Source organism: Labrus bergylta, chromosome 2, assembly GCF_963930695.1.
Source record: "Labrus bergylta chromosome 2, fLabBer1.1, whole genome shotgun sequence".
Lineage (NCBI taxonomy): Eukaryota > Metazoa > Chordata > Actinopteri > Labriformes > Labridae > Labrus > Labrus bergylta.
In genome coordinates this window covers 12,595,158-12,622,522 of record NC_089196.1, presented here as the reverse complement: position 1 = coordinate 12,622,522, position 27,365 = coordinate 12,595,158, and the positions used below count along the sequence as shown (strand labels likewise).

Genomic DNA, 27,365 nt, shown 5'->3' with positions numbered 1-27,365 from the left:
TTCTGTTGTTACTGTGGCATTAAGAAGACAGATTTACATTACTCCTCAGGAAAACAGGGACACCAGGAGAGGGGTTGTCATGGAAACGGACCCCTACAAGGCTGTCAGAATTGTTTAATTATTCAGGACCACCATCACTGAGCATCAGCGGGAAATCAACTGGAGCCGCTGAACCGACTGAATGGTGAGATTAAAAAATTATAAGATGTAGCGAGTTGGGGAATCCAGATAAAACTTAGCTTGAATACACTGAACTGTCAGGCTATAAAGCTCCAGGGTGGACTCAGCTAATGAGTGTTTGCTGCTCTGCACTCACTCTTCATTTCCATCCAAACAAGCACATGCTCACAACAGTTATACAGTCATTTAAGGCAGGCAGAAAGCTTTTCTTACTGTGCCAGTGTTCAGGTCCTTTTATATTAGTATAACTAAAATATTGCAACGCAAAGAGATGTTATAGGCTACATGTGGGGAAGATGTGCCCTGACTGAACAGACACAGGCTGTAATAACAAAAAAAAAGTAAGTTAACTGCATCTATTTGATTAAACTTATAGAAATGTACAATTAAAAATACATCACAATTTAACAATCACCACAAACAGCTAGAAACCACATCCAATCTTCAAAGTAAGCAGGCCAAACAATGTAATGAGTTTTTTTTCCCCCAACACAAAATAGCCTACAGTAAATCAAAGACGACATTAACTGTTGGTAGCGTTGTTTCTTGTCCAACATACATAAGGTAGTAACCAGTCATAGCAGATAAAAACAATAGGCAATGCTATGGCTTGGTACAAAGGTATTAAGAGCCATCTCAGCCTTTGTTTCTAAGGGCATTTACTCTTCAGAGCGGGTAAGCTCCAAATGTTATTATCAATAAATCAATAAACAAGTTAAATGGCTATTAGGGAAGATTTCTATGAATACTAATTGCGAGCTAAAGAACACATCGTTTAGTTTTCATTGTGAATGCCCTCCATATGAAGTTCCTCCCAAGGCAGAGTGCAGTTTTAGGTCTGATCATTTCTCTGCTTAGTTTTTCAGACACCAAATATACATCTTACCCATGTGTTACAGAGTTTACTTAACACTGTCAAAGTGAAAACTGAAAACCCGTAATTATCCAGCTTCTCTGTCCTCATGCATGCTCTCTTGCCTCTGAAGGGCAGATTTGTCTCCATTAGCCCCCCTTTTTCTGCAATTTATTTTCTTTCAACTCATTTAACCTTTAGAAGAAGAGTAAGAGCTGGGGGAAAGAAAATCAAGGAATGGTTGCCAGGCAGTGTTAAATACTATAAAAACACAAAAAATGAAAATATAGTCACTGATAATGTCACAGTGTAGCGTGCGTGTTGCTATGGCTATATACCATACCGCCCACACTCCAGCACACACTCAGGAGCCTCTACAGTGTCATATTTTTAGCGGTGGCATTTCTCTAATTGTATTTGCACAGTTCAAAAGCCTGAGTGTCACATCATTAAAACTCATCTGTAAAGAACACTCTGTACAGCGATGCATTATGATATCATTGCGATAACAGAGGCTTCTACAGTAACGGACAATTAGTGACTGAAATGAGTAATCTGTTGTTTTTTTTTTCTTTTGTTATGGCAGATGCCTGGGTGTCACAGAGAGAGAGAGAGATGCTGTCCTCATGTGCATCGTTTTGACTGCAAACTGTGTCACCCCAATCTGTCCTCTCTCATTTATAGTAGTAGAGTACTGTAGAGACTGTGGAGTGTGTGGGAGCACACAGTCTTTGTGGTCAGACCATTTTATGGACCAGTTAATTTACTTTCTGATCCATATGGTTGGATGTGGCCCGTTTGAACTGTATTTCTTTTGGCACCGACAATTTTAATTTTATGTCAAGGATCTTCACACACTAACACAACACAAGTTGGTCCAGCTTGATGAGGTAGGTCCCCTTATGAACCTATAAACCCATATTTACCTGCTGACCTTGTTCATTTGTAGAGTTAGACTTCTGACTTTAGAAAATGTTACTTCTTGTGGATTATGAAATTCTTATTTTCTTACTGTAGCTTGTTCTTCAGTTTTAATTTATAGTGGTGAGAGTAAATTTGAGCTCTGCCATGTCTCAGTACAACTGAGTTCCATGTGTTTGTATCAGGTTTGAATGTCCATCTTAAAAGGCACATCAAAAAACATACAATATTCCTCTGTTCACTTCCCTTAGTGTTCTAAACCAGTGTTGTGAAATAAGAGCTACAGTTTGAAGATGATTAAAAGCTTCCTCAGCTGGAGAGCAGACAGTTATATTACTTCTCCAGAAACTACACTAAGCTAATATTGAGTCTTACACTTTTTTCTCAAGCACTGGGATACATTTTAGTGGCATGGCTTCATCTTAGAATCTAAAGTGTGAAATGCAGGTTTTGTGCTAAGATGCATTTCAAAGTAGCAGGTAGAAATTCATCAAATACTAGGCTGCCCCCAAGTGGTTGACGTGTATAATTTAAGCAAGATACGCTGAGTAAAAAGACGCATTAGCAGATTTCAGACGAGAGGCCACTCTCTTCCAGCTGCAGCAGTGAGTCAATTATAAAATAAGATTTAATCACAAAGCAAACACAGTTTATTCAATTGGCAATTTCATATCAAATGCTGAGTTTCATGTTTATAGAATCAGCCTTTTTTTCAATTGACAAAAACAAACAGTATATAAACACTAACGACAACATTTTTGACATTTCCATTACAGGTACTGTTTGAGTTATTACATAAAAGACTTTATTTACAAAGCTCACTCCAATTTAGAAAAATGACAAACTCTGGTTGTGCATCTTGGAAGCGTCTTTTTTTTTTTTTGCTCTTTTTAACAGTAGAGTGGTTAAAAGGCATCAGGGTTATTGTCCTCCAGAGGATCTTTCTCCTATCTCACACGGTCACTCATATATTCACACTCACACACAGTCGCAAAAAGGTACTTATTACCGCACAGTGGGGGAGCCCTGCTCACAACCAAACACCCTTTAAAAGATAACGTAGTGTAAGTCTCCACATAGAGCCTTACAAACTACAGCTGGTATATAATCCTTGTGAAAAATGCTGCTCACTACTGTGCAGTCAGCGTGTCAGCTCTAAATAGACAGCCTGCACAACAGCTACACACGTTTTGGCAATAATGCACATGAAAAGATCATGAATGAGGCAGATAAAAGGTAAAAACATTCAGTTCTGTTTTTGAAAACAAAAGATATATATACATATATGCATTTTACTGCTGCACATGTGGCTAGCACTTGAGACATCATCACTGGAAAGAGACATAAATATGAGATATAAAAAAAGGTCCAGTAAGCCCAGGGAGGAATCCTTAAAAAGGTGCTTAAAGTCTGTAGTCGAACAGCTGCACAATTAACACAGGAGGTTTTCCAGTCAAAGATTCAGTTATTGCAGAACATCATCTAAATATCTTTCAAATGTATGTGAGCTTTGGTGAAGGTTAATAGTCTATATAATTGTAACTGTTCTATAAAACAGATTTTTTTTTTTCTTTTTTTACAAAAGCAACATTTTAGATTTTACTAGTTACTATTATTTGTGAGTCTAACCATTGAAAAGTCATGATGAATATGGCTTTTTATGACTGTTTAAACACATCTTTGTACCAATGAATCTCACTAGCAAACACTGATAACCCACTGGCTCTGTCTTTACACTATGATGTTCATTTATGGCATTACATTACCGTTTAATTATCAGATACCATGGCCTTTATTTTCCTTATTTCCCTTTGACTTGAGCAGAACTAATCAATTTTATTTCAGGTTCAAACATGGTCTCATGTCAGGGACAATGCCATTCATTCTCTTCATTTCCTCAAGGCCTTTGTGTATCTAATGCATTGTGCTCTGTAATCACACTCAATCCATTTCATTCTGTTTTGATTTGCTACATAATAAATAATAAGACTAGAAGGAAGAAGCTAACGGATGCTTTGGGTTTGTTTTTTTCTGTTGTCAAAGATGAACAACTGAGTTTTTTTGTAAAGCTCCATTAGATCACTTTGGCGGAAAAAGGCAAGTCGTGTCTGTAAAAGAAAAGTGCATTGACTCAACAGCCCCAAGACACACACACACACACACACACACACACACACACACACACACACACACACACACACACACACACACACACACACACACACACACACACACACACACACACACACACACACACACACACACACACACACACACACACACACACACACACACACACACACACACACACACACACACACACACACACACACACACACACAAATATACCTTCTCTCCACGTGAAATTGGTAAACATCTTTGCCATTGTTAATAAATTAAAAGGTTCAGCAGTTCACATTCATCAGCTGGTTGTGTGTTTGTGTATCTGTGTGCAAGAGTGTTTGGGTAGTTCAGTTGTATAGTTCACATTGGTCATTGTAGTCCTGTGGCTTTTTGGAGTAGCTCCAGATCTTTTCGCTTTTGAGCTGCAGGTGGCGTACAGCCGTAAGCCTCCAAACCCAGGGGCATGTACCGCTCCTGCAGCCCAAGGACCTCATCCCCCTGCCCGGCTTGTAGCGAGACCCATGGAGGGACCGAAGAACCACCTTGGAACCCCCAAAGTGCCAGACTCTCTGTGACGAGAGGTTGCAATAAGAGTGTGTGAGATGACAAGACAGACAAGAAATTGAAAAAAAGAAGATATTCAGTGAGTATTATTCACTAACCTTTACTGTGCAGATCAGCAGCTTTGGCCAAACCAAAGGAGACAAGATATGGCGCGACACCAACAAGGCCTTCCAGTTGACCTCGTGTTGCCATCAGCACTATGGACCTTAAAGCAGAAACAACAGGATGATTCTTCTATACAGGGTTGTTGTGTATTCATACTATATTTAGACAACAAAGTTTGATACCACTGTGTCTCCATGTCAGAAATGTACATGCTGTTCAGGATTTCTAATGTTGCCCTGGCTCACCTCTTTGCTATTCCAGTTTTTAGGTACTGTTCCATCTTAGTGTCCATCTTTGAAAATGAGGTTTTCTTGGTGACTTTTCCAGAGCAGGCATCCACTGTGACCAGGAAAAACCCGGGCTGAGAGAAGGACATGGTCACTTCATTCACCTGGCAGGTTCAGGGGGGGAAAAAAAAGTAAAATGATACACATTCAGTAAGATAAGGAGATATATGTTTGGACTTGTTTTTGTACAGTATATGAGACTGGAATGCTCACAGTGATAAAAGAGCTCGTATCTCCCCTTTGCTCCTCTTTGCTGCTGAGAGACTTGATTTGTGTTTGGAGGTAGGAAGTCCATGGCTCACTAGAAAACACAAGCTGTGACAGCAAAACATGGTGAGCAGTGCTGGCATGTGTCTTTAAGTATCCAAACAGGAACCTCAGACTATTATACAAAATGTGGTAACACAAACCTGTTTAGCACCACAGCCTTTGCAGGGCTCTGTGTTTAGGGGCGGCATAGGCACCACTGCTGAGGGAGTCTTGGAGTACTTGGGGTAGGCCTTGGATGTGCAGTTACATGTTTGTTTCGAGGATGTTGTGGCCGTGACCTTCACTCTTTCACAGCCTTTAAATGTACAGTAGCTGTGACCCTCACGACCATGCCGGGCTCGGAGGTAGAGCCACACCAAGCTGGTTGTGATGGGAGAACAAGAGGAACCTTTAATTAATTTTCAGAGGCAAGGACGTCTAGGAAGGAGAGACTTTTAAGTCTGAAATTTTAGACTACATTGAATTTTGTACTCTTACCCAGCAGTCTGATCAAAGAAGTACTTCCTCTCCATCGGCCTCTTCTCCAGCTCTGCAAGGGAGGATACAGTGCCGTAGTCTGTGATGTCATCAAAGGTGTTGCTCTGCCTATCGTAAATGTCGGCCATGATCTGAAAGGTGGTGTCTGATGGGTAACAGAGTCCCACGAGTACCCAATCATCTCTGAGGGAGAGAAGAGAGAAATGTTATCATGCACAGGGAAGCTTTTTTATTCTAGGTTGATATAGTTCTAAAGAGATCACTAAAATTCATAATAACTGAGTCAAATATGTATTTTTCTTATAGGTGAAGTTGCAGCAGGAGTGGTCACAAACTCACCTCCACACACCTCTGGTTACTTACTTGTCAAAGTTGATGAGAGAGAGGACTATCTCTCTGGGAGCAGGTCCACTCCAGTGCAGAGTGTAGCTCTTGCTCATCATCAGGATGGGCTGGTATTGCTGAGAGGGTGCCCCCTGGCTGTTAATACCCCTTAGTACCAAGGGAGCATATGGATATTCATCTCTGTTGATGGATAAGCTGAGGCTGGGGGCTCCCTGGGTCTGGAGGTACACCTGCAGGAGGATGCAACAAAGTGGAATGATCAGGAGGACACATTACATTAAAATAACAAAAGGTTTAGGCCTTGACGAGATGTACCTGAGAGTAACGGCCGCTGCAGATCACTCCGCTCCACTGGGACATGTTCACACAGCCAGGATGTTGGATCAGGTAATTGTCAGCCCTGCCTACGTAAGTGTCTATGTAGCCTGTTACTGAGCCGTCCACATCGTGAAAGATCGAGTTTTTATCTCCGTCCAGATCGTTCTCTTCAAACCACTGCCCAGGACGACCAAAGAAGGCTCGAAGACCCACCTGCAGATATTTTTTTTCAAAGAGAGTTGTTTTTTATTACAATACACATTTCAGCTAAATGTATCAATCTGGGTCATTATAGCTTCTGTTAAGTACCACCTCTAGGCAACATTTGTGTGGGAGTAAATGTGTTTGTGAAAGCACAAGCTTTTTTTCCCCCCAGCAATTAATCATTTAAATCTCGTGTTGTTGTTTGTTTGCCATCCCTAATGACAATGTCTGTCTTTCTGGGGGATTGCAGTATGAAATGTACACTAGTAATTGATCACGTTTTTCACATACAGTATATTTATGAAGCACTTCAGATGAACAAATCCCTGCTGTATGAAAAGGTTTTTCATTAGAGATTTTAATTTGAGAAAACAAATGCCTCCTTAACTTAAGTACCTCTTAAGCAAACCTTTTTTATTTGTTTTCTGGTAAGAAATCTGACTGCAACGACCACACTAGTTTGTAAAAAATAAGTAGTCATAGTAGTAGTTTCTCTTTGAACAATTCAGGGAGCTACAGTTTTAAGGGATTGTATTTATGGGACTTGAAATGTTCATAAATAAGTATAGCAAGGGCATTATGATATCAGAGCTCAGATAAGATGAGCAGAAGATATATACAGCCCTGTCAAGGTAATGCACTGTTCCATATCACCACAAGAGGGCACCAGTGATTAACAATTGTTTCTGAACAGGCTGTGACTCATTTTTTGGTCTTCTATTACTGGTGTTTTAACTGCAAACTCTGTTACTCTTATCTGAGATCTTATCTTATCAACTGTACAGGATGGTATCAGGTGTGAAGAAGATCAAATCGGTACAAAGTGCCAAAGAGAAAACTATCTGACTGTCCCAAGAGAACACTTAAATCATGGTAGAGATAAAATGGTAAACCAAAGATGAATAAAACAATCTTTTAATGTAAGATGTTTATAAAACCTTTACAAGTCACAACGGAGACACAGATGAAATCTATTAGTTTGATATTTTAGTGTTTAAATCAAATAGTAGTGACCCTTTATGAATGATTCCTGTGGCTAGCTCCATATTGAGCCTCTATATCAGCGTTACATCACAAGTCAGTTTGTGTGGGTAACTCTTCGATTGGAAGAGTAACTGTTTCCTGTGTGACCCTTAGTGTTACTCACTGTGGAGTGGAAGTTGAGTTGGGACAGGTTGTTTCGTGGGGTGAGCTGCCAGGTGTTCTTCAGGTTGAATCCCACTGCGCTGGTATAACGCTCAGGTGTGGGGATGTATCTGCGAAATGTACTCTCTGTGAGGCTTACAGGACCATCGTAGATCTGGAAACCTCGGATAGGGAACGTCCTACAGAGGACACAGAGAAGGCATAGCCCACGGGTCAACAAGACAAGTGACGGCAATAAATAGACAAGGATAAATATAAAGTACAACATATATAGAGACCATTGTTCAAATGAACAATCACATTGTGAAAACATGGACAATCCAAAACTCATGGAGATGGAGAGTTTCATTAGAATTATTAGATTATTAACAAAACCAAAGATCTCAGCTAGACAATGAGATCACTGGGAAGCAGGACATTAGCATTAATCTATGATTCCGAGTCACGGCATTATGTCAGTTTTGCTATATTTATGTTAGTATTACAGACGTAATAGTCATTGTAGGATAGTGGTATATGTTGTTTTTACATAATGTGTATCTCTTTCCGAAACAGTTCACTCTCCAATAAAAATACTTGTATGTATGGGAAAATAAATTGGCAATGTTTATGCTTGTTGTGGGAAAGTTCATCTCTATAACAGATTAGACAGAAATGTAGAATCTTGATTGTCAGCATGAGACGTGCTCTGGATTCTGTTTGTAGAACATTTGTAGTCCGAGCTGTATTGACCAATTAAATATCAGCAGGCTTTGTTCTTAAGTCTGTGCTGAAAAAACAAGGAAAGAGCAAAAACCCTGTGGAGCGTTATCTGCACTAATGACATACCAGCTGTCACCAGTGGTAATTTCTATAAACAGATAGTTGACAATCCATTACAGATCAAACACTTCAACTTGAGCCACAAATCCGTTTGAGGCTGTGTCACATAAGCCAATCAGTGTTTAGATTTCCAGACCACCTGAAATGCATCAGAAGTTATCGATCCGACCTTCAATACAAGTATTTTGTATGTTTACTTTTTACTGATCAGCAACATTATGTTCTTGTAAATCATTGCGTTTTTCAATTCCAACCACTGGCTTCCCCAGAATCGCAGTTCCCGGAAGTCCACAGTATCTTGTCAATCAGACGATTGTAGACGAAAGTTGCAGAAGGGTTCCGAGATTGCGACTAAGTGACAAATGCAAGCCTCAGCAGGGGTCAAGCAAAAACATTTTGTCGAACACGTGTGTCAGATATGAATAAGAATCTTAGATTTAACATCAGATTTTGTTTTCTTTCATATTGTGGGTGTTTATAGACTTGTGTTTTTACTAATCTTGTAAACTGAACCTTTGTTACATTTAAAGGTTCAAAATATCCAGTCGTTTAAGTAAAAGTATTTTCTAAAAAGCAAGTGGAAAAAAGGGTGTCAGCAGTTCTGGCAGTGTCCAAGAGGACGACAGACGAGCTGACTGAGTCAGATGTAACTGTGCGGTCAGGAAGCCTGTAAAACATCTGTAAATCTTGGCACAGCAATGACAGTGGTCACAAGGTGATATAAACCCGGGTTCTTAAAACTAATAAAAGCCAACTATTCAACCAGTCTATGTTTATGTTGCTCTCCTCTTGAATAACAAACTGATAAAACTGAGTGAGGAGACCTGAGTGAGGAGATATACATCTTTAAACTCTCCTCTCATTACAATTGTCCCCTTAGTCAGAAATGGCATATACTAGAAAATCTATTTACTGCACTACAATAGTGTCTTTTTTAAGGTAAAGTCAGCAAGGCACACAAAAGCTTTCAGTCTAAGATCTGTTTAATTTACTTATCAGTGGAAGCGGAGTGGAAATATCTGCCTTTTCTCCTCCAAACAATATGGGTAATCAAAAGGAGAGGAACAAAGAGATGACATTGGGAGCTGTGTCATAAAACATTCCCTCCTTCTTTAGTGATCTTATCTCAATGAGAAATCTTTCAGTCAAAAATTGCAAGTATTGCGTCACAGTTCATAAAATGCCAAAAATATCACTGAAGGAAACTCAATCATAACAGAACGTCCTTTCACCCGCAGTATGAATCAGCTGTAGGAGCCTCATCCATCCATCTGTCCAACTACCTGATTGCCTTTCTGGCTCTCTCTTCCTTGTTTGTATTCCCAAGAATATTTCACCTCGGCCAACTACTCCCAACGCCATTCCGTGCAATTCCTATTAAAAACTAAATTTGATTGTAGTTTTCCTTCAGTTACTCCCATATGTCACATATTTCCTCCTTAATTAAATGCTGCTCACCTGTTTCTGGGCAGTGTTCTCATTTTGGCATCAGCACCTCCTGGGCCCCAGTATTTATTCTGTCCTCCATTCGTTCCTCTGTTTTGGCTTTCACCCACAAATAGAGACTGTGTCACTTCCTGACTGGAGCCTTCATCCTTTGGGTAGCTGCCGTCACTGAAGAAGAAGAAAAGGAAAAGGTGTATACAGTGACTACCAAAAAAACGTCATATAAATATGTTAACATGTTTAAAATGTAATTTTAGGGACCAAAGCAGAAAGAAAGCATTGGGCTAAGCAGGAAAGAGTGCTTGTTAGATATTTGCACTGTAGTTATCAATCATGAGGATATCTTGACAAGTTCATCTGGCAAAGAAAGAAGAAAGCCATACATGGCTGAATACAATGAGACTTTATGAGCAGACTGATTTCAATGAGCACACACCTGGCAAATGATAATCCCACTCCATTGTCTGCAAAGCTGTTTGAAGAAAGAAGAGACAAAAAAGTTGTATAGTACCAGTGAGTAAAAAGTGTCATCTGTCACAACCAGTGGATGAAGCCAACAAGAGGAAGCTGTGGTAGGATTACATTAATCATACCAACAGAACAAATGACGACATCCTATTTTTCTTTTTTTTTCTTTGGACACCATCCATTTATTTTCATCAGAAAGATCATGAGTACTCAGTTCTCTTGAAGACAATATATTAGTCACATCAAATCCTGTAGAAGCCTCACCCAGAGTTCTCGATGACGATGTCTCCTCCCCGTATCCACGCTCCTAAGTCGTTGTTCTTGAAGGAGATCAGAGTGTCGATGACGGCTGCAACCCGAGGAAGGCTTGGGTTTGCATTCTGGTGTGGTCGGAATCTGATAAAAAAAATAATAGATCAAACAAGTAAATACGGACGTCACTATTCTGTTTTTGATGTTCCTTGGACAATATTAATTTACTTTAAATCTTTCAACCCTCCTAAAATGTCATTACACACACTTAGCTAGTTGTTTTTTTTTCTGAGGATTAAGAGTGATTTATGGGCCTGATCATCATAACATAATCTTATCATAAATCTGCACTGACATAATATATAACGACTGAGAATCTAAAACCCCACAGTCGAACTCTAGAGGCTGCAGGCGCCAATGCTTATACCTCCCACTTTGCGCATTACGGAGACATCATGATGTCACAGAGTGCAGACAGGACTTATCCCCCTATGGAGTATTAAAGTGTCAATAAAAGTTTTAGACCCATCTGCCCATTAGATTGTTAGAATAAAGAATGTGGCATAAAAAACTAAAAGTCCAAAAAATTACTCAAATCAAAGGTAATTGTTCCCTATATCCTCTTGGTGAGAGTTCCTGACAATCACACAACACTGATGCCCCCCCCCCATTTAAGATGAATGAACATTTTACATTTTAAAATGTAAAATCCTCCCACTGATACCTCTGCTCCAAACATACGCTCCCACACACCCCCACACAGCTTTTCCAGCAGTGGACACGCAAGCTTTTTTCCATCTAGCTGAGGGCTGTATTTGGGTAGGGAGCTGCAGAGAGGAAACTCTATCTGTGAAGCCTTGTTTTCTCTGTCAACACAAACCTGACAGACCTTCCACTAAAATGCAGCAACAGAGTATGAGGCCAGCTATCAATGCGAGTCAATGGCCATATCCTCGTAGATTTAGTCATGAATAATCTGACACACAAATATAATAGTCAAGCACAGATAACTTCATGTTTACATAGTGTAACTGAATGCCAGCCATAGAGCCTCAAATAGTGCTCAATAATAGGGACTAGTCAGCTGTACATAAATATCAATTCACAGACACTAACAACTTGTGACTAATGAATATACTGGATTTTACACAGCGTGAATGATGGACGAAATGCAAAAAATGTGAACCGCTATCTTACATGCAGATACACACCTAGCACTGTTATCCAGACATAGGTACTCCCGGGGGTCAGCAGCACTGGCGTTGGTGGTCTTCACTCCTTTATCAATGAACAGCCCTGCCTAAGAGAGAGTATGATGATATTACATGCAGAATCTTCTCTTAAACTAAGCATACCAATTCCAAGATGGTTTATTTCTGTCTGCCTAAACAAGACTACAGGTATATTTTACAGTGTGGGATCTGAGGCAATTATAAATGCACTACATTTATACCCTGGGCTAACCGAGTTATGGACTCGATGCTGCACAGGGTTACTGCGGAAAGCAGGAAAAAGGTAAACAGAATTCCTGTGAGTATTTTTCCTAATGTATATGAACATGTAATGTATATTTACACACTCCAAAACATATGGATTAGTTCTGTATATTTACAAAAATGTATCATATGATAAAATAAAGAGAAAATGTCATGCCCGTATATTTGTGTATGGCTTATGTTTATGGAAACCTGTGCTCTGAGTTGGTCTTGTGGTATAAGCGAGGTATAGTCTGAAACCTCAGGGCTGCTTCCTCTATAAGAGAGGCTGCTGTGGTCAGGCCGAACAAAGACCTTACAGTTCACCTGCCCCGACGTCTGTCATTACACCACAGAGCACTATTCCAGAGGCCACACTCTTTTTTTTTTTTAGCAAGAACCATGTGAGTAAACGGAGAATTAGATGATATAAGTTATCATCACTGCATTTCTCTTGTCTCTATAAAACATAGATATAGAAGAGACATCTTTGTGAGGCTCGGCGATTTATACTGTACTTTTTATTGAGGAGAGAAAATAAGCTCGCTTGAGCCTGAACCAACCACCAAAAAAAAAAAGGAGCTTGAAGATAAGCAATGCTTATGATACCTTAAAGTTGGAGTGTACACGGTTGTTGTAAAAAATCCCCAGAGGGGTCAGCTCTGCCTTGGTCTCTGGTACCAGCCCATGAGAGTCTCCGGTGGAAGAGCTGTGGAACACAAACCATATGCCGGCATCCTGTCACAGGAAGCAAGAGGAGACAAATTAGGAGATAAACAAGATAAATCATGTTGAGGGTACAGCTGGTTAACAGCAGAAATGTCATTATCTGGGCTCATAAAAACATCATCCTTAGATGGAAGGCTGAGGCAAGCAATGAGCACGACTGGGCAGGATTTCATATAACATGCTGGTCAAGTCCCAAAGAAAGATTAAACAAAGAGTTTATATGAGTTCAATTCCTCATTAAATTTTACAGTTCAATAGATGTAGACAGAAAACTTTAATTAATGACACGCATACCCCCTACCAATAAGTAGCATGTTACAGCTCTCCCAAGTTGATCCCCGCACTGTTTGTGCCAAGGTGAAACGATGAGATGAGGGATTCACTTCTGCATTCTTCTATAAAAGGCCTCACTGTTTGATCAGACACTAAAGCCCGGTAAACCCCATTTTATTGATGGATCATATTGTTATGAGTGTTTCATGTTTGTTCTGTTAAGTTGCAGGAACACCAAAGCCAGCGCAGCCTCAACCTTTGTACTACCGTTCATGTTTCAATCACGGTCTCTTCCAGTTGGTTCTTCATTTTTAATAATCATTTGTTGAAAAGAAAAAGGTTCATTAGAGGCTGTTTTTCTTGATAAATCTGATGTTATTACCTGAGAACCAGCAGCTGCGTTGCTAATGAGATTGTTGTTGGGGTTGGCGATCCAGAAGGTTGAAACTGCCCTGGAAAATTCCCCCAACACACACACACACACACACACACACACACACACACACACACACAAACAAAGACACAGACATATAAAATATTAGACATGCAAGCTCAAAAAGATATTAAAAAGACAGTTCCTCTGCATGACAGGGACTATGACTAAGGAGCAGAAAGAGATCAAAGAGTCTTGTTATCCTTCAAAATTCCCTCAATAATCCAACTCTCCAACATAAATCCCGGACAGGGACAACGCTGCCAACACACACACAGACTGAAACTCGTGGAAACAGGGCTCGCTGCTTCGCTGAAAAGGAGCTCTTTTCTTTTTCTTGCTAAAACATAAAAACATCCTGTGGAGAGCAGAAGGTTGTTATTGCTTGGATAAAACCTCCCTGCCAATATCTCTTACACACACTATTGCTCACTACAGTATCTCTTTCACATGGGCATGGACCTCTCTGTGTTCTCTCACGCACGCGCACATGCACACGACTGAGAGCGAGAGGCTTTTCAGTCAGTGTGAAGTATTGATTGATTTGAATTCAAGTTCTGAAAGTCTGCGCTACCTTTATTACTACAACAAACAAAAAATGGGAACTTGTGACAAAGTAAATAAGAGTCCAAACACTGAGTGTAGTGGTCTGATGTTCATGAGATGAAAGGGTTAAGCCTGCATATGTGAACTTACAGAGAAGTTTTTTTTGTTTCTGTGGTTGAATCGAAACCTGTCAAACTATTAAATTGACTAAGATGGGTGTGAACACACAAGTAAATCATTGATTTTAACACCCACACTTTGCTCACACAAATGAAACTGTTTAAATGTTATACTGCAATCTACTGTAACTACTTACAGACGTGCTTTTGAGGATTGTGTAAAAACCCATGATGTAATTACTTAGATTGTTCTGAACTCATATCTCTAACCAGAGACATACAACGTGGTCATTAATCTCTTACTTGCACTCTGTGCTGGGTGAAGGAGTGTAGCCCTGGTAGACTTTGTCCTTGATGCTGGTGCACAGTGAGTCATTGCGGTCAGTTGGCAGCAGAGTCCCAGGTCTAGTCAGCAGACCAAGGTTGTGGTAGAGAGTGTTACGCTGCTCGATCCCGTCCTCAAGGAAGAAACAGTGACCCAGGGTGTCATAACCTACAGTGTTCTTCACCTGAGGCAAATAAATAACACCATGAAATATTAAAAAACAGAAGAAAGAGATTAGAACTTTTAGAGCTTAAAGAGTTCTACACAGGTGAGAAAAATAAATACAGCACTGTGGTAATATTTCCTTTTACGAGGAGGAGGTAGTTTATAACTGATGGAAATATGCAGAAAACCTTGGTAAACATGAGGGCTCGGACAAAATTTTAGTACATCTTGGAATCATCAACAGCCCACAGGAAAATACAGTTCGTTCCAAATGGGAGATGTGCCTTCCTTTCTAAATACTTAAAATTCCTTAAAGAATGTCCCACTAAGAGTGTTTCTTATTTAATCAATATTAAGGTATGTAGAAAATGATGATCACAAGAGAGCTCTAGACGCAGATACAAAACATGAGAATATTCACATGCTCGTTGTGCCAGAGGCGACACAGGAAAAACAGCAGAGCCAAACACTGCTATCCAAAACTGTGTAAATTCCATTTCCTTGATCCAGACAGGAAGAATGCCTCGAATTGTACAGCCTTGAGGACCAAAGTAAAACCCATCACCGGTTGATGTCAAGAGGGAGCATAACCCTCACACAAACAAAGACATTATGAATTTGCTGTTGAGAGACACACTTGTGTAAACAAGTCTTATGATTTCACTGATCCAGAAAGTAAATAAAGCACATGTTTACATTTGTGCAAAGTTAGAGAATAATCACAAGGGAATCATTGAACCTATTGTACAGTACCTCTTTCCGAAGAGACCTCTAAAGAGATCATTAATTAGAAGAGAAGGAGGAGGTTTTCAAGTTAGAGAAGGAGGGAAAAAAAGGAGAGGGAGGAAAATGGAAGGGAAACAGGCCATAACTGTAATCCAGTCATTGATGCTATAACTGATGAGTTCAACATTGTACATCACATGGTACTTATTAGGGAGAGCTCTCTCACAAATCTCTCAACCATAAATATGTTTCATATGTCCATAGCTGTCTATTCTTTGCTCTCGCATTCATTTTAGGCTTGCTCATGCTTTACTCACCAGCAAACCGTTGGTAGCGTGAATACTGAGACAGCGGGAGAAGGAGTGGTGTATGGAGAGTCCGTCCACATAAGTGGGCTCCCAGTAGCCTCCTTTCTGGTCCACATCCCCGCATATATGGAAATGGAGGGGGTAGTGGCCATTCTCAGCCTGCTGACCCATGTTCTTCAGCTCCACGTGGGACAGATGCACTGATGAGAAGTTACCAAAGATCTGTCCATGTGGGAGGGAGAGAGAGAGAGCAAGAGAGAGAGAGAGAGAGCGAGAGAGAGAGGAAATTAAATGTCATTATGGGGGGTAAGTCACAAAAGAGAAAGCAATTTTATCAAGCAAGAACAATAAGTTATTATGCAAAGCCAAAAGTACCTAACCTCAGTTTTGTGAAGGGTAACACAAGGTTCATATGTTTCACCAAAAGTAGGCTAACCATCTACCCACTCTCGTTCAATTAAAGTTTTGGGTTAGCAGTTTGATTTTCTCTGTTTGACTATGACCCCACAGGGATATGAACTGTAGCTCCATTGGCATCATGTCCTGGTGAGTCAAACTGTGCCAAAACCACTATTGTTTCTTCATATCATAACAAATGTGAGTTGTAAAAGCACACATTTAAAGCTTTAGCTTTATGAGGATGCTCACATGCAAAAACAAATGTACTGGGGAGCAAGTAAGTTAAACGTGAATGTCAACAAATAATCTGATCCTAATGCGATAGACATTGCTGCCTAGTGTTTTTTTCGTGTGGGTATAGCATAATCAAAACAGTCTGGTTCCTGTTATGGAGGTATTGGCCAATCCCTCCAGCCAACTGGAACTCAACCACATACGCACACACATATTGCATATTGATAAGCAGAGCAAGACTGATATGGGATTACTGAGGTTGTTTCTGTCGTTTAGGTCGGTTAGTTTGGGGTTGGGCAGGTCAGTGGTTTTTAATGCAGATTGTGTGATGAGAGAAAGCTTTCGGGTGGGGACGGTTAATGTGGTAAAACAAAAGTGGTTTGTTTAGCTCAAGGGGGATCAGTTACACAAAGCCTTAGGAATGTTGTTGTGTGTTTGCCACCAAAGCGAATAGACTCATACAACCATTAGCCAAATTATAATTAAGTCATTGCCAAAATAAAGGCCCATGTAGGTCGAGGTCAGTGAGGACATGATGCTACAGTTATTTGACACTAACCTGTCTTATGACTGCAGTCTTTGTTTAGATTTATAGAAAACACATTTTCTTTAGAGGAAGTGTCAACATTAAATTAAATATTGTAAAAACTGACTTGAGGAAAAAACTAAGTTTTATAAAAGTGAGGGAAATAGCAGTGTGTCACATATACTTAACTGGAAACTCAACAATCCTCTCATTTGGAACAGTATAACAAATAAATACACAGTGTATGAACACTTCGACCCTGCGGTATGGAAACTGTCTGGCACATTACTGCACACATAATGACATTTAATGAGAATGTGAAGTTCTGCCGAAGCAGGCAGAATCATACAAAACACCAAATGCAGACAAAGGGTACAGGCTGAAAACACACACACACAAAGCACACCTTGATGTGGCCTCCAAAGGTGTCATGGTTGTAGAACTGGCACTTGTTATTTCCGTAGCATGAGTTTTCCATTTCTCCATAGATCAAAATGTTCCTGGAGAGCAATGCCACTTCGGCACGCATATCGACCCCATCTAAGATTTCTCCCACATGATTGTACTGAGGTTTCCCTGGGCAGAACAGACGAGGAGATTCTAGTTCATATTCACAGCCAAAATATGTCATGACAAATGTCTATCACTTCATTCTATCTTAGCTTAAGACAGCAAAAAAGTTAAAAAAAAAAAAAAACACTTCTGGAAATCATCTAATTTAACAGAAATAATAAGAAACACTTTTGGATTTTTATTCATGAAGAACAGTTCTTAGTGGACCCAGTCATAGCAAGATACAAAGCTTTTGTAAAGCTTTACACAAAATCTAGAAACAAACAGGTAGAAGCATTTAAACCAAACTAAGGTGTTTCATTTCTGAAAATTGTGTTTTTTCCAACTGTCATCAAAAGAAGATATGCTAGCAGTCATCCCTCAAACATAAGCAACTATCCATACCCGAAACCAACCAAGCAACCAAACCTAAAACACATACAAGCACATGCAACCAAATTTATATAAAACACTAAATAATCAGCTCTTTGAACATGTGGAAAGTACCCCTGCCCATGGCGTGCAGCTGCCAATGATAACGCACAGCAGTACTCCAGCTGCTCTGTCCTTCGTCAAGGCAGAAATACAAAAACGATAATAACAAACACAAACTATAATACACCCATCTAAGAAAGGGAGTTGCTGTTTAAGAGGAATGAGATCAGGACACATATCTCAGATGGATAAATGGGGAAGTAACAGCAACAGATTAGAGTTGAGGAGCAAAGGAAGGTAAAAGAACCCAAAAAAACTGCTGTGGTTAATAAAGGATAAGGTTACCGTCAGAGTAAAGCTGATAATCTCTTTTTGAGTTTCTGCCAATATTCTTACATCAATGTAACAGCTGAACAGGAAGTAACATCTCTCTGGACCTCATGATAAAAAAGTAACACATCTGCTAATTGTATTTCTTGACCTTATTGACGAATCTGAGGGTGAAGTCTTCTCCTACATGGCGAGTCATGATGAGTAATCTCATAAATGTACTGTTATGTGATATATCTATGCAGCACAACCCAGATTCCTTCCTTCCTCTTTCAGTCAAGTTTTAAAGGAAGTGAACAGTTCTAATAGGATCCTTCATAACAGACCTACAGAACGGTCAGATTATAAGCTTCACATTAAAGGAGAAGGCTTCATTACATAAACACACTATAACAGACAAAGCCATATTGAGTTTAGTAAAGGATGTGCAACTATAGAACCTAAGACAACAGGCTCCACACTCTCACCTTGTATCTTGACCTGCCTGCTGGTGCATTGTTGGCAGGGCAACAAAGTGAACTCTTCAGCCTGATGCATGGAGTAGTCTGTGCTTGCAACAACAATCTGATGCCCCGGTTTCCAGCTGGGCTGCACTTCATCCTGCAGGTTCAACACCACTTGGTCTACAGCATCCACCTGGAAGCCTGATATAGCGACACCTGTGGGAAGATATGGCAATGTTTTTAGAGGGGGAATAAGTTAGTCTCCACTCAACATAAACACAAATCTCCTGGCTTTCATTGCTCAATAGTCATGAAGACAATGTGACGCAAACACTGATTCAATTCCAGAAGTGAAATGTTTGTATCAGCCCAAAAACATGTGTAACTGATCTTAAACTACTATCTTTTTACACTTTATGTTCTACAGTGAAAGTGAGTCACTGGCATTCACAGCAGTAATTAAGGAAGATAAAGGTTGTGCCTCACCCAAACTACATACGCAAACAAACACCCACAACCACACATTTGTCAAAATGGAATGGTCAGAAATACACTTACACGCCACACCGTCACAAGAATGTCTTTCATGCTCAGATGATTGATGTGTTAAACAGGTGGCATGTTGGAAACCTAATAATTCACCCTTAAACCTTTCTTCAAACTGTTTACCCCTACAAAGCTAAGGAAACCTCTCCATTATCCCCTGGACTGCTGCCATGATACTGACGCCTGTTATTGTCCATCACTACAGACCAATGACTTCTAACACAGAGCTGCATATTGGAATAAAGTACAATCCAAGCACTAACATTAATAGCAGGACACTTGATCATTTTTGTTTTGCCTTCGAAACTGAAAAAAAAACATATGCTCAATAGGTTTTGAAAGTGATTCCATAATAAACTGGGACGCACCATTCTTCCACTCGCTGTAGGCGGTGACCGAGAAGCCCACTCCATCCACGGTTGTGAAGTTCCCCCTTGCCAGGGCTCTCCCTCCGGTGTCGTGGTTTTCATGTTCCCTGACGTCCTCTGAGCATGACGCGTTACCACCGCCTACCACTGAGACCAAAGCCCACGCCTTTCTGAGGATACCAGAAGGATTAAGAGTGAGGGGAAGAGACAGAAATGTTGTTGTTTTTTCAGGCATTTACATTTCAGAAACCAGTCTAACACATCTATAGAGAACAACAAAAGATCAAGTTTATACGGGCAGTTTTCTGTTGACTCCCTTTGGATGATAAATATGACCTTGAATAGAGGCTGAAAGTCACTGCAAACTCACAGTGAGCACTCAGTACTGCGCCCTTATAGCTAAACTTGTTATATTATTTGTCATATAATATCCATCATAATATTGATTTCCACCAACCATGACCCATAACAGAATACCTGAATCAACATATAAAGCCACTGAAAATGTATGGTGGCTGCAGCAGTCTCACTATCAGCACTGACATTATAATCAGGTGTATGTGACCTCTTAGAGACGGAACAGCACTATTCGTCTATATATATAAGAGTTCAACTACATAATAACATTTCTGTTTTTAAGTGTGTGTTTCCTGTCATGTAACAGCCTGAAAATGTGTCAGTCACACACATAAAACCTCCTCCCCTGAGCCTAAAGATACTACAGACCCTAACACACAGTGTACATGTGGGTGGGGTATCTGGAAAAAAGTTCAAATAAGGTAAATACATGCACTGCTTGAAGCAGGATGGGAAGAGACAGAAGAGTAGGACATTGCATATCAGAGTGGATGTTATGTAATGATAAGAAGACAATGAGAGGTCAAAATCCACAGAAAGAATGTCAGAAAAGTCGAGGGAATTTTAAAATGAGGACAGAGGTTTTCAGAGAGGGTGTGTTTCATATGTACAAGTCATTCAATTTCAACATTTTTCTTTTGCTAAATCCCTGATTTGTCACTCCTTCGCACAATATTTTCCATAGAGCATAGATGTCAAGAACGTTTTTCAAGTGATTTCATTGATTAACTGCAAAGGACAGCCTAAAAACATTCTCATTCAGGAGCTTTAGGGTGTGGATGGGGAAAGGGATTTGGCGTGCTTCAGAGGGTGTATGACCTTAAACAAACAGTCCAAGTTGCAGCCTTGGATTTTTGTCTTAAATGTCATGCTCTTGGCTTTAACAGAATTACTTTTTTCTTTGTTGTTCTGCATTAACCTGAATGAGTCCAGACGAGCTCAAAGCCTTTTTTTTCTATTCACACGTCCAGTTATAGTTTATGATCATTGTTTTAAACTATGACCTTTACACACTGGCAACACAAACTGACCCTTAGCCTAACTGACATTTAACCATGCAGAGGACTATTTTAGGCCTATGGAATCAGAGCTTGGTAGCCAGTAGAACAAAATACTGGACAGGGAAGCAGAAGTCTTACAATCTTTCATCCTAAATTTCCTATTCAGCTCAACTTGATCACTTGTTACCATGATGGATCCACAGTAAAGGCTGCAACTTACTGCACATAAACGGCAAACAGAAGCAGTAAAATACACAATCCTCTCCTTTGCAAATCATCTTTGAAATAATAAAATCACAAAAAATACACAAGAATAATGAGATAAGAATTCTTGTGTTTACTCATAGAGTCCACCTAATTATTAGTGTCATTTCGGGATGCTTTCAACTTCATGTGCCTCAGCCTGTGTGAAAATTTCCATCAATTTTCATACTAATTGTTCCCAGTGGCATAATCACAACCTAAACAAGTCGTCTTGTAGATGAGAAAGCCCCTCTAACGTTTCACCATGCACCCCACTGATACACAAACTGAAGTCATCTGGGGATCATCTCTGTTCTGTCGCTTCAGCCCCAGAGTGTAGCACATCCTGCTGGGAGAAATCAAGGAGGCCTCCTTTCTGTCCTGAGGCTGCCTATGTGCAGCTTTTGTCAGTGTGCACTTTAAAAATCAAACAAAGAGGAGACATTAAAGAGAGTGGTTGTTTGTTTTACTGTTTCCCTTGACACATACTTCAGCTGATGTTCAATAGCGTTTTAACAACCTTATTGTTTGACCGGAACTGCAGAGGAGTGGAGGCCGGAGCTGAATATACTGCAGGCTGACCTGAACGTTTGTTTATGTGCGCTGGCAGACAAAGATTAAAGACAGAGGGGCTGACAGGCATGAGGTAGGAGCCAATGCATTTATGTTATCTGTGCCAAGAAGCAGAGTTGTTGTCACTGAGATCAACTTAAAGTAAATAAATTATATTCAGGTAATATAACATAAGCTGGAGATAACAAGCAGTTATAGAGGATTATAAAGCATGCCCTTGGAGCTTACAGTACACACACACACACACACACACACACACACACAATCATACACACACACAATCACACTACAATTGGTTCCTGAGTACACTCTAGTTCAATCTCCTGCTGTTCCTACACATCCGGCCGTTACATGTCATAAACAGATCTACACTTCATCATTACTCCCAGTCCTATAGGTCATACGCCTTTACCACCCAACTCTTTCAACCTAAATCACTCAGCCTAACATAGTGTGACTTTAATGAGACACTAAACTGCATGTTCTCTCATAAATGTGTGCTATGTGTTTCCTCCTACCAAAAGCAAATCCACAGAAAGCTTAAACACAAATCCCCACTCCAATAAATAATCAAATGGTTAGAGGAGAATACACACTACCAACCCGCAAACTAACAAGCACCTTTAAACATAGAGAGGGCTCTATCGTCCCATCCATTTAAATAACTGTGCTGTGGATTTTTTTTTGCGGATTTGTTTGAAAATGTGTGCTGCCTTGGCACCCACCCCTTGAGAGTGAAATGTGACACTGGAGAATCTGGCTCAGCACTTGGCTTTTCAGCCAACCAAGGACCAAACTGGGCCAAGCTACAAATAACTCATAGTGAAAATGCTGCGCTAAGACTTTCCTTTGAGAGAAACACATGTGTGCATACATGTGTTCGAGTGACAGTAACGGAAGAGCTAATGTCGAATAAAGCCGAAACAACAAAGTATAACCCCACATGGACAGAACTAAACAAAGCAGTATAACTGTCCTGCTGAAGGAAGCCTGATGGATATATTATCTGTTGAATCACCTTATTTTGCACAAATCCTGGAAACTCTCCTACCATAACCCCGTTTTCCTGTACGTGCTTCCTTTTCTGACAAAGCACGACAAAGCGGAAACACAGGGGATACAGGAAGATCAATTACAATTCAAGGGAACATCCCTGATGACAAGAGAGATCCATGAAAGAGGACAACTTTCCACACAGGATAGGCATGGAACAAAGTGCTGTTATTGTCAGTCCAAGTATTGAGGCTTCTGAGGTGAAGGGTTTTACTTTAGTGCTTAAACAAAAACACATTAACTTCTTTATCAGCCCCAGGAGACCAAGGATAAACAAAACACTCCCAAACATGAACAAAGACAACAAACCATGGGAACCAATACAAACTCTCAAAGTTTGTATTGGTTCTCGGGCACTGTCTGCAACACATCTTAGATGCAAATGCACTCACACAGATTTTTATACCCTAACAACTGATGCACTCTCCAGAGCAACAAGACGCATACCGTAATTCGTTTTCCTATCAAATGCAGAATAATAAACTAATGTGCACAAAACTTTTCTTATACATTTAAAGGCACCATTTACCTGTATTTAAGATCATAGACAAAGCTGCTGCCGAGCCTGTCTTCAATGGCTTTCTTGGTATCATCAAGAAGACTTTTAACAGCCGAGTCTCCGACAGCCAGTGTGACAATGCGGCCATCCGGCAGTGACCTCAGTAGTTGGCTGAGCCGTCGACTGTCATTACGAGAGTCGTAAGTATCGTAGCGTTCACAGAGCAACAAAGCAGCCGTGTCCTGGTCCACCACACGTAAGTTTATGCCTCGGCTGAAGTTCTTCTGGAATGCATAACCTCCAGTGGTCAGACCAGAGGCTGGGATACTTCTGGTCAACAGAGTCCAGGAAACGCTCTCGGTACCATGCAGCTCCAGAGTCCCACCGCTCATGACGCCAATGAACTTGCGGCCCAGGCCAGGCACTTCCGGGACTGTATTGTCATCAGAGCGGCCTATAAGGGCGATGGTGGCTCGAGAACGGTAGCGACATTTGGGAGCACCGATGTGAAGGGCTCCACCAGCTTCTATGAGGATGTGATGTGTTCTCAAGGTGATGTTTTTGGTGCCATCTTTATTGTCTGCGAAAACTACCCGACCTGTGGAGTAGCAGCAACAAACATCAGTTCTGCTGCGATGTATTTCATATTGACACAGCCATAAGCTGAACTGTGTATCCTAAAAACCTCCACACATTTAATGATTAAGATGGTACTAATCTTTCACCTTAATGTGCTTACCTCCTGACTGGATGGTTAGTGAATGGAAGGTAGCAGAAGCATCTAATCTAAACAAATGTCCTCTCCTGACAACAACAGCCTTCTCTGGCTGGTGGCCAGGGTTCCAGCTGCTTAGGGACGGGTTGTGGTCCGGGCAATTCTCTGCAAACATTATTAATCCAGAAGTTATCAATTAGTTAATGTGATGGCATATGATTACATAAAGATAAAAAAAGGAAATTTCAATAAGTCATTGAAAATACTGACCATCTAGCACATCTCCACTTGTGAGACTGAGGACGAGTATGAGGGTAAGGAAGAAAGCCCCAATGGACACTCCACAACAGATAAACGTGTTCTTTCTTTGCTGGAGGCTCTTAGCACGTTCTCTGTGCTGGTTCGCTTCAGTCACGCTAAAAGTTGCTTGTCGCTCCAGCGGGGGTCCGTGAGGTTTTATCGGTGGAGGTGGTGGAGCTTTGGCAGGTGGCGGCGAGCGGACTGGAGCCACCCGCCCGGGGACATAACCTGGAGACCTCTGTGAGTTGCTGTTAGGTGGAGCCACAAAGATTGGTAAGCGGCCAGGGCCATTATTTGTCGGCATGGTCTAAGTGTCTTCTACCTGAAAGGAGATAGATAATGAGGGAAAGAGGTGAGAAATATATTTCCTACGATGCAGACTCAGGGTAGATTTCTCATCGTATTCACAAAAAGTCTGAAACCACTATGAAGATTTGAAGACTTTAAACAGATTTTATTCCTGGTCGTCTGTCTCATCCAATTTTGTATGAACACAATAAGAAAATGTTACTTTTATGGGAGTCTGTCAGGCTAATCCTTCAAGAACTAAAATTCAACTTGTTTGCTTTCAGCAATTACTTCAATTGCCAAGTGTAGGAGTTGTTATGCTCTATAACATTGTAGAAGGAAGTATAGGCTTAGGCTAAAAGACAAAAAGGAGTGAATAAAACAGAGGTCAAACAGAAGAGGTCATGAAGGAGGAAGATGACACTAAAAGAGCACACAAAATGTGAGTAAAAGCAGTAGGAGGCCAAGGAAGATAAAAGGCTGACTCTCGGGAAACAAGCAATGAGCATCTCACTCACAGACCTTGAGGTAACAATCCTGACAGACAGCCTTGAAAATCCATTACTCAAAAACAGCTTTATCCCCTGGCTAGTTTGGCTCACAGAGAGTGACATTGGCGGCTCTTGTCCACACAGTAACGCAGGAGGTTGTGAATAATGGATCGCAACATTCCTGAGACTGTGTTAACACAGCCAAAACAGATGGCACCAATTACAGTAGGGAAGCAGGAGAGAGCTCCAGCTCGAGTCTGAGCTAACTTATTTCACACAAATACGTAAGTTAAGACAAAGAGAACACACGTATGCACATATTAAGGTCATATGGACACGCACCTGCACACACAAACACACAGGAGTGAAGGAAATGACGGTGCAAAAAAAAAAAAAAAAAGAGGCTTCATTGGCACTTTTCCGCAAAACAAACACTATGTACGTATGAAATGACAGCACAGCTTTCTACTATGGTTCTTTAAAAACAAAACATCAGCAAGTTTAGGCCTTCACACATCGGATTCTGGCCACATGACTTAAAGAATGACCGGGTTGTTAAAACTGTCAGAAAACTCCCCAAAGAAAACCCGGGAATATGATGGATTTTAGACTTCACATCATCTGAGTGAGTATCAGTACTCAAAAAACACACAAATACAGACTCATACACACTCCTGTGCCAACCATCTGACAAAGACAACTGACCATTGTCATCATTTTATACCAGAGCACAACAAACCTCTTCAGCTCATCAACAAAGCACTGTAAAGCCAAGGCCACTCAACAAGGGCTCAGTTATTTCTGTAAGCTGGGTCCAACATCCACTTGAATGTGAATCATCCAGTTTCTTTATTTTTCATCCATCCGACCCAGAAGTGGAGAGTCAAGAACACAGGATCGCTGATAACTCTTTTGTTTTGGATGTTCGTCTTCTCAGGTTCAGTGGCCTGTATTAATTGGGCTCAGCATGGAGCCCTGTGATGGGATGATTCCCCAGGCATCAGTCTTTATAACCCCATCTTAGGCAATGTTTTTATTCACATTCCTCGCCATGAAAGGGCCAATCTGCAACTGCTCCCCTGCTATTAACTTGACCTGTTAAAACATAAAGAGTTGTGGACTTTACTCACCCTAAGGCTCTTCTGGAAAAATGCACACACAATAATCACAGGACTGGACTGCTTCATTTGGACCCTCGTGAATTCCCTCCCTCCCTCCCTCCCTCTCATCTTTTCCTGATTTCAGAGCTACTGAATATCAAACAGATGTTTTCGGCACACTGGAGTCAAAGTGGGACACACCATCACACATTCCTCAGCTGTAAAATCACCCTTTACTTTGGAAATCATTATTGGCAATGTAACAAACAGTAAGCCACGTGTTTCCTACTTTAACTGGGAACAGCAAAGAGACACACTGCTGACATTACTACTACTACTAGACTGGCACACTTGCAGTAATGGTGGTGGCCCACACAGAGGACGATATATCGGTTAAAGGATTGTGTTAAAATCTAAACACAAAATGATGATTCACTGACTGGGTTTTACTCCACTCACAGAAAAAAGAATAACACAAACTACTCGCACACTTTAATGTTGTTTAAAATGCACAGGCTCGTCTATTACCGACATATTACCACATGAAGAAGAACCCAGAGGAGAACATACGACAGAAGTTAAAGTTGAGTTATAACGTCAAGGAGCCATATTAGCAACATGCAACTTTTGACACTTGTGTGGACACAGGCGAAGAAAAACATTAGTCAACTTCAAGCAGGTAAAACCTCCTCAGGAGAAGCCTCCTTGCAACAAAAACTACCCTCAACTTAAAGTTCCCCCCAGCTGAATCCTTTGCAGTAACCCCCAAAGGTTGACAGACACAAATGTTACCGTCAGTGAGACTACAGCTCTGCTCCTCTCCGGCTCTGTCCATTCGCTCTCCGCCAAGCTGTAGAAGACGATGACTCTGTCGTGGTGAGACCTATGAACAAGTTCTCACCCTAGCAGGTTAGCTTTCCGTGTCCCTTTTATATGCTTTTTCTTCACATGGTGGGTTTTTTTTTTTTTCTGCTGCTGATGGGTTGTCGTCCGTCGGTCGGCTCCCCCCACCACCACCACCGTCCCATCGA

General features: G+C 40.8%; 1 protein-coding gene across 2 annotated transcripts; it reads right to left on the bottom strand.

Annotated features, from left to right (window-relative positions):
• Positions 1–2,581: 2,581 nt before the first annotated feature.
• On the bottom strand, positions 2,582–27,365 carry cemip2 (cell migration inducing hyaluronidase 2). 2 transcript variants are annotated; one of them, XM_029281952.2, is made up of 25 exons: positions 27,127–27,365; positions 26,285–26,329; positions 24,426–24,777; positions 24,180–24,320; positions 23,471–24,038; positions 19,715–19,884; positions 18,825–19,016; positions 17,447–17,616; positions 15,891–16,103; positions 14,661–14,866; positions 13,642–13,711; positions 12,867–12,995; positions 11,994–12,082; positions 10,795–10,926; positions 10,499–10,534; positions 10,075–10,230; positions 7,796–7,973; positions 6,442–6,657; positions 6,145–6,356; positions 5,782–5,964; positions 5,445–5,664; positions 5,248–5,349; positions 4,993–5,138; positions 4,741–4,847; positions 2,582–4,647 (listed from the first exon to the last, which is right to left on the bottom strand). In XM_029281952.2, the coding sequence occupies exons 3-25, from the start codon at positions 24,757–24,759 to the stop codon at positions 4,448–4,450; spliced, it is 4,170 nt and encodes a 1,389-aa protein (XP_029137785.2). In that variant the 5' UTR covers positions 24,760–24,777; positions 26,285–26,329; positions 27,127–27,365; the 3' UTR covers positions 2,582–4,447. The 2 variants fall into 2 exon arrangements, with proteins under 2 accessions (XP_029137785.2, XP_065821164.1); XM_065965092.1 differs by lacking the exon at positions 26,285–26,329.

Excerpts from the sequence above, each read along its gene's own strand:
- cemip2 (XM_029281952.2), bottom strand. The coding sequence starts at position 24,759 with ATGCCGACAAATAATGGCCCTGGCCGCTTACCAATCTTTGTGGCTCCA. Across the intron at positions 24,039-24,179 it reads ACTAACCATCCAGTCAGGAG|GTCGGGTAGTTTTCGCAGAC; the intron begins GTAAGCACATTA and ends GCTACTCCACAG. Across the intron at positions 5,665-5,781 it reads TTCTTTGATCAGACTGCTGG|CTTGGTGTGGCTCTACCTCC; the intron begins GTAAGAGTACAA and ends CATCACAACCAG.